At 52.9% G+C, this 7,390-nt stretch overlaps 1 protein-coding gene across 2 annotated transcripts; it reads left to right on the top strand.

Annotated features, from left to right (window-relative positions):
• The first annotated feature begins 2,046 nt into the window (after positions 1–2,046).
• Positions 2,047–7,300, top strand: LOC105989588 (chromosome unknown open reading frame, human C7orf49). 2 transcript variants are annotated; one of them, XM_013021702.1, is made up of 5 exons: positions 2,047–2,150; positions 2,361–2,484; positions 4,260–4,457; positions 5,692–5,764; positions 6,417–7,300. In XM_013021702.1, exons 3-5 carry the CDS (start codon positions 4,318–4,320, stop codon positions 6,681–6,683), a joined length of 480 nt encoding a protein of 159 aa, XP_012877156.1. In that variant the 5' UTR covers positions 2,047–2,150; positions 2,361–2,484; positions 4,260–4,317; the 3' UTR covers positions 6,684–7,300. The 2 variants fall into 2 exon arrangements, with proteins under 2 accessions (XP_012877156.1, XP_012877155.1); XM_013021701.1 differs by having other exon boundaries at positions 4,203–4,457.
• The last annotated feature ends 90 nt before the right edge of the window (positions 7,301–7,390 follow it).

Genomic DNA, 7,390 nt, shown 5'->3' with positions numbered 1-7,390 from the left:
ACAACCCAGCTCCACCCAGGTTCTGGAGGACATTTGGGAAATGGCCTGGGTTCATTTGACTTAACCTCCTGTCATCTCAAAGGTTCTGGCCTTCAGACCCTTTCTCTCAATGGGGGCCTCTATAGCTTGCTCAGATGGCTTCAAGCACCATGGCGGGTGCCCCGACCCTAATATCCCTTCCTGATGGGTCCAGAAAGAGTGCTCATCTTCAGATAAAGCTTGCTGAAACACAGTCTCCCTCAGATCACCACAAAGCCAGGCAAGGCTCCATCTGCATTGTCTTGGGTGAAGGTAGCATAGAAGCAAACCAGGGTGGCCAAGCCTCAGGCCCTGAGCCTGCATACCTGCCCAGAGCTGCGTGCCGCGCAGGGGCCCCCATTTCCATAGTGGGTCATGGAAGTGCCCAGGAGCTCAATGTGATGTCGGGAGGGGCACAGTGCACACACATTGTGGACTCACTAGTTGATACATGTTACCTCGTAGTGAATACCATTGTATCTGTCAATTCCAAGAAATGCCGATGCTTCTGAGGTTGACTATACAGTGTGTGCACGCCTCACGGCTTGGTTCATTAGCTCTGCCTAGGCTCTTATGCACTGTTGATAGGCCTCAATTTCCAGCCATCAAGAATTTGAAGAAAACATGTGCCAGGGGGGTAGGTTGTTCTGGGAGTGGAAAAACAGTTTTCGGTTCCTTTATTCTGCAAAGGGACCATGTTCCCCCTGCCCCTGGCCCATTAGACTTGTCCTGGCTCATAAACTGTGAGGCTGAGGCCTCATGAAGTCGGTGGCTGACCCCATCATGGTGGCCCGGGGACAGGCTGGTGTCTGTCTGGAGAGGCTTGGGGCATGCAGGGGTCCATGACAGTGGGATGTTGTTGGAAGTTGGAGCCATTGGTTCATGTCCTTAACTGGTTTCTACAAACACTTCCCACCCAGCCTGCTTCCCTAGGGGGCAGAGTGGCATCCAAGAGAAGAGCCAGGAGGAAGGGCCTGGAACCAAGAGGATGCAGGTGAAGACAGAACCCCTCCTCCCCCACTGTGCTGAGCGGGCTCCAGGTTCTCTACACTCCAGGGAGGGTACCATAACCATCTGGTCTGCTCTCACCGCCCCCCCCCCTTTTGTTCTTTTTTTTTTCTTTTTGGTGCCAGTATCGGGGCTTGAACTTGGGGCCTTGCACTTTTGCTTAGCTTTTACACTCAAAACTTGCGTTCCGCCATAACTCCCACTTCTGGCTTTTTGCTGGTTTACTGGGGGTAAATAAAGTCTCTAAGCCTGTCTATTTAGGTTGGCGTAGATCTGCGACCCTCCTCTCCGAGCCTCCTGAACAGCTAGGATTACACCAGCGCCTGCTCCCTGTCTTTGTCATTTTGGGAAGGAGAGGGAATCAGCCAGAATAGGCCGCCCTGTGACTGCTTGTGCCTGCGTTTGCAGTGGTCTCTCTCCCGGGATCTTCGTTCCTGGGCCTCGGGCTGCCCCGGTTGTAGTGGATGATAGTTCACATCACTGGAATTCATGGGCATAGGTGCCTCCGTCCCTTCGCAGAGGGAGCCCACAGCTCGGCAACGTTTGCAGTGGTTTAAGATAGAGGCACGCAGGCTTCCCTTGTCCCCCTGCAAGGCCTTTCTTGCACGTGTCTCCAGCTGCGAGCCTTAGGCTCGGCTTCTTGTGGGAACCCTCAGAGTGCACAGCGCCCCCTTCCTTCCCCCTCTGTTCCCATTTAGGGGCCTGGGAATGGGGGACTGGGCTTCGCTTGCACTTTGGCACGGCTGCCTGCAGGGGGCGCTAGGGCGCGCGGCCCGGGCCGGGAGCGCGCCGAGGCCGGAAGGGGCGGGAGCCGCCACAACCGCTCGGAGGCCCCGCAGCGGAGGGAGGCGCGCGCGCTGGTCCCTGCCGGGTTGGCACAACTGTCCAGAATCTTCCACCCCGCCCGACTCGGGAGAGCCACCGGGGCGGCACCCGAGGAGGCGGAGGTCCCCCCGAGCACGCGAGCCGCGGGTTGGGCCGGCCGGAGGGGCGCGTGGGGGGCGGGCAGGTCCCGGCGGCGCGGCCCCGGCTCGGCGGGGACAGCGCCCTCTGCCGGCCGCGGGGCGCGCACAGCCGGCCCCGGGTCTGCAGGGGACGCGGCGCCTCCTGGGAGGGGCTTTGGGGTGAGGTTCTAAGTGGATCATGCACAATAAAGCAAAAGGAATCCTTTCATTCCCAGGGAAGGGTTAACGTGACGGAGATCTCCTTATTTCCTTTTGGAAGTGGCGCACTGCACGTCGTGCCTTAGACGGTCTAGATTTGGTTTATGCTGGAATTGCAGTGGGTGTTAAAACATTCTCCCTCCCTGACTTGGTCACTGGACTTGATCTTAGGTTAATTGCTGAATGACTTGGACTGACTGCGTTGAAACATGGCGATGAGCCGATGAGAGCTTGGGGAACATTTGGCTGCTAGAGATCAAACACCAACCACCACCAGATGTGAGGTTCAGCAAAGGTACCTGCGTCTTTGTTTTTGTAACTTGCTACAGACTGATAAGACTATTCCCCCAGAACTTTCAGGGGCTTCTGGAGATTCTTTTTTCTTCCTCTCTGTAAGATTCAGATCCTCTGAAGTCTGATTTGTAGCAGATGTGAAGATTTCAGTTTTAAGGTGTAGCCCAGGCTGGTCTCGAACTCATGATCCTCCTGCCTCATCCTCCCTGTTGATTACTGGTGTGCGCCACCAGGTCTGGCAAGATCTGTTTTAAATGTATTCATTTTTAGAAAACTTTTTCATTGCCAAGACACTTTTACAATAGGAAAAGCCATTTAGCATCTTTTTACCAGTCTCTGGCAATTGAGTCGATAATGACAAGAAGGGTATGCCGTGTTAGATCTGTCTCAGAGTTGTGAGAACTGACCTGCAGACAGTGCACTTCTGGCAGATTCTGGTGCCTTAAAGCAGGGTTTACAGTTTCAGGTGCCGGCTGCCATCTTGAGTGTCTGATTGGCCTTGTGCAAGTTAATTAAGTGTGAGTTCCTTGTTTGTAAAGTAGGCTTAGTGATCTGCACCTTTGGGTCCACAGACAGGAATGCCCATTGGCAAAGGTTTGTCTTCTGGCTAAGCAGGTTAGGGCAATGGCCTGCTCACTTTCTCTTGTAAATGGCCATTCTGGGTGAGTAGTACATTATCAGGAGAATATCTTTTTTTTCCTTCTTCTGGTATTGGGACTTGTACCAGGCACTGTCTCTGAACTTTTTCACTCAAGGATTGCACTCTATCACTTGAGCCATATCTCTACTTCTGGCTTTTTTTTTTTTGGTGGTTGATTGGAAATAAGAATTTCCTTGCCCAGGGTGGCTTTGGACTTGAGTCCTTAGTCTCATCCTCCTGAGTAGTTAGGATTGCAGGAGTGAGCCAAAGGGGAGCAAAGGGGAACAGCTGATTCTTCACTGACTACTTTCTAGGCACACCTCTGACCTGTGGAAAGTGTTTTTAGGTGGCAGTATCTGGGCTAATTTCTAAGTGGGAAGTGGAGACCTTTATCTAGGTGGGGACGGGGCTTCAGTAATAGCAGCTGAGGCAGAAGCAACTGGAGGTAGTGAAAGGTGAAGTCATGTTATGTGAGAGAATAGAGGGGGATGGACTGAGGCTGGGGGGTGGTGAGAGTTCTAGATTCTGTGGATCAGGAGGACCAAATGTTAGCATCCAGGCTTCTCTGCAAGTTAAAATTTGACCAATCAGAAGCATCTTCAGATTGTGTGGGGGCTTGGCTTATATGGTGGGTTGTGTAGCTTTGTCCAGTGCAATATTTGTGTGTGTGTGTGTGTGTGTGTGTGTGTGTGAATGTGAATGAAATTGGCCTCAGGAGTTCTTGGAAATGAGAAATCTGAAGTGTTGAGGGAGAGATAAGGATGAGAATGGTTAGAACTGGGGTGCTGAGGAGAAGAGGCTCCTGGGACTGCAGAGGCTACGAGAGAGTGTTTCTGGTTGGATGAGGCCCCTGCGTGGGGCCCTGGAGCAGGTCACAGAGCTTTGCCTTCCTGATCGGTTTTCCTGCCTGCTACCACACCTCCAACCTGACACTGCTGATGGCTGACTGAGGCTCCTGGGGCTTGTTCACTCTCTGACTCACCTCTGGCCTGCTCCACGCTGACCAGTCATTATGGCTGACCAGTCACTGTGGCAAGTGTTCTAGCTCATTGGAACTCACTGACTTCGTTCTTCTTTAGGCATTAAACATCCGCTCCTACTTGGAAGAACTAAGTCTCTAACGCTTGGTGTGACAGGAGTACCGAATCAGAGAAGCCAGGCATTTAGTGTGGATCCCGACGCTTCTCTGTGGAAATGACAGAGATGCAAGCCTTACAATCTGGGAACAAAAAGAGGATCCTCCCCTCCTGGATGACAGCCCAGGTGGCAGAGAGGAAGGAGGTGCCGGTGAAGACGCCCAAAAGGAGGAGAACGACACTGGTGGCAGCCTCCAGGTGGGAGCCTCTGGCCAGGGCGCTCTTGGGGAAGATTGGAAGGGGAGGAGGGACTTTCAGTGTGGTGGGTGGTGTTTCTCCCTGACTAGGTCTGAGGTCTTAGGAGGTAGGCTGGGTGGGCAGTGTCACAGGCAGATGCCTAACTCTTTGTTGGTGATGTTTCTGTCACCAGGCCCTGACTGTCAGCTCATAAATGGTGGGTTGTGCACACAAATCACGCTCTCAGCCATCATGTATCCAAAGTATTGGTCTCCAGCTAGGCACTGGTGGTTTATGTCTATAATCCCAGCTACTCAGGAGGCTGAGATCTGAGGATTATGATTAGAAGCAAGCCCTGGCAGGAAAGTCTGTGAAAATTATATAACTAATAAACTATCAAAAAGCTGGAAATGAGTTGTGGCTCAAGTGGTAGAGGGCCAGCCTCAAGCAAAAAAAATTCTCTCAGTTCCCAAACCCTCAGTTCATGCTCCAGGAATGGCACTTATACATATACACCTACACACACACACACACACACACACACAAATACAAACAAAATATCAGTGTCTTCATTTGTGACAAAAAAAATGTAGCATCAAAAAGTAGAATAGACTGGTGGACGCATCATTACGTCTTCAGAGTGGTGTCTGCCCTTGTAGTGGGCAGAGCTTTGGGGACCCACAGAAATGAGATGCTGTGGGGGGATTAGTTGAGTGTTGGTAATTTAGGGGAGCAGGGGTCTTCAGACCGGCAGCACCCCTGTCCACATTTCTGGATAGACAGCTGTGTTTTTTCTTTTTTTTTTGGTGCCAGTACTGAATCTTGAACTCAGAGCCTGGGTGCTGTCCCTTAGCCTTTTTACTTAGGCCTGATTCTCTTATCATTGGAGCCACAGCTCCACTTCTGGCTTTCATTGACTAATTGGAAATAAGAGTCTCATGAACTTTGCTTAGAGTAGCTAGGATTACAGGCGGCATGACCTACATATGGACGTAGCTGGCTTTTTGAGATGGTTCCAGTGTTGGAGTAAGTGTGACTCGGGGTACATTTTGATCTTGGCTTGTGGCCTGCATCTGCTTGCATCCGCCGTGTCACACCCAAGGTGCAAGTTTCAGGGGTTGACCATTGTCACCCAATCCCAGTTCCCTGGGGAGATGGTGGAAGGTGGGGAATGTCACCCTCATGCTCTCATTCCCTCCCCATCCTAAGACCTCAGTCCCTTTGTCCCCAGCTGTGGCCTGTGTCTTTGTTTCAGACCTACAGTGAAGACTGTGTACTTTATGAATGAAGCGGAAATGGTGGATGTGGCCCTGGGCATCCTGGCTGAGGTAAATCCGTGGCTTGTCTCCTTACTCTTGGGACCACAAACTCTCACAGACACAAGTGGGTCTAGGCCCTAGGCCATTGTCAGTAAGAAGGGTGCCGTGGGCAGCCTAGGGTCCTGCTCCTCTGGCAGCCACTTCCACTACCTGCCCCTCACTGGCCCTTCTCTCCCCCAGGGACCCCTCAGTCCCTCCCTGTGGGGGTAGATGCCACAGGGGTGGGCCCTGGGGGCGCCAGGCCTGGGTGGGGTGTGACTAGGTATTCAGACCTGACAGAGTATTGGCCTGTTTGCGTTTTGGAGAGGGTCCCAGTTGGATGCGACGACTTCCAAACCTTTGCGCCTGTCCTTGGCAGAATGTCCTGGAAGTTTCCTGCCTTCCCCAAGTAATAATAATGATAGTGTCTTAAGAGTACTGTATTAGAGCACTTTCTAGTTGGCCAGGTGCTTTGAAACTGGGTTATCCCATCCATCAGTCCTTGGAGTAACCTGCTAGCAGTGGGGTGAAGGGAAGGCGGGTGCTTGCCTTCAGGTGGGTCTGGGGTCTTACGACGAGGTGGGCGCAGGGCCTGGTCTGGGCAGCTGCTCCTGAGCATGTGCTGTCGGGGAAGCAAGCTCTGTGTGTGTGTGTTGAGCCTGTCGTTTTGTCTGCCCCACAGGGTCACACACAGGAAAAGCCCTGGGAACAGCCAGCTCTGGCAGGCCCTGATAAGCCACCCTGCGCCCCCCCCTGCCCCGTGTCACCACACACCAGCTCCCCTGGGAGCAGCAGCGAGGAAGAGGACGGTGGGGAAGATTCCCCTGCCCCGGACCTCAGCCCCGCGCAGGGAGAGGGCGCACCCAGTGGCACCTGCAGCAGGGCCTCCGAAGAGAAGGAAGAGGAAGAAGATGTCTTAAAATATGTCCGGGAGATATTTTTCAGCTAAGGAGTGAACAGTTCACGCAGAAGCAGCCTCTGTCGGCCACTGCAGTCTCCCAGTTCAGAGGGTCTGGAATCACAATTATTTGTTTTATTTGGGTATCAGGATACAGAGAAAAATGAGGCCTTGGGATCCAACTTCTCCAACGAAAGAGACTTTCTTTGACTTCTCTGACAATTTTTGAGGAAAAGTGTGGCTGGGAAGAATGCTGGAGTTTCTAGAACTTACTCAGTAGGAGGAAGCCTGGGCTAACCAGTTCCCACCAGAAGTTCTCCAGAAGCAGGCGTTCTCCACTCCAGCCATCTGGCAGGATAGGCACGATGCCACAGTCCCCGGCCCACTGGGAGCAGAGGCGCCCCGGGGGCCCCTCTGCGCCCCTCATACCATCTCCCCCGGCTGACATCTTCTGTCCACCTGGTGGCCTCTGGCCTTGGACCTTGGGCATTCGAAAAGCAAGACAAGAACAGGAGCTGGGAGAGGGTGATCAGGACAAAAGCCCACAGCAGAGACCATGTTTCTGCCTCTGTGTCCAGTGTAGCTTTGATGGCCACAGATTGAGTTCTGTCATTGCCAGACAGGGTTTTTAATACACACACGTCACAAATACACAGAATTCTCCAATGCATAAGTTGTTAGCTTCTGTCCTTCCTAGCTGCGGGTAGAGACCTGAGGGATGCGGCATTTGTGAGTGCGGGCCACGCACTCGCGTGAGC

Source organism: Dipodomys ordii, unplaced genomic scaffold, assembly GCF_000151885.1.
Source record: "Dipodomys ordii isolate 6190 unplaced genomic scaffold, Dord_2.0 Scaffold56, whole genome shotgun sequence".
Classification (NCBI taxonomy): Eukaryota; Metazoa; Chordata; class Mammalia; order Rodentia; family Heteromyidae; genus Dipodomys; species Dipodomys ordii.
The sequence above is the reverse complement of the archived record's forward strand: the minus strand, read 5'-3'. Positions and strand labels throughout refer to the sequence as shown.

Bases quoted from the DNA above. Each gene is read 5' to 3' on its own strand.
- LOC105989588 (XM_013021702.1), top strand. From the start codon at position 4,318: ATGACAGAGATGCAAGCCTTACAATCTGGGAACAAAAAGAGGATCCTC. The intron at 4,458-5,691 runs GTGGGAGCCTCT...TCTTTGTTTCAG, and splicing joins ACACTGGTGGCAGCCTCCAG to ACCTACAGTGAAGACTGTGT. The intron at 5,765-6,416 runs GTAAATCCGTGG...TCTGCCCCACAG, and splicing joins CCCTGGGCATCCTGGCTGAG to GGTCACACACAGGAAAAGCC.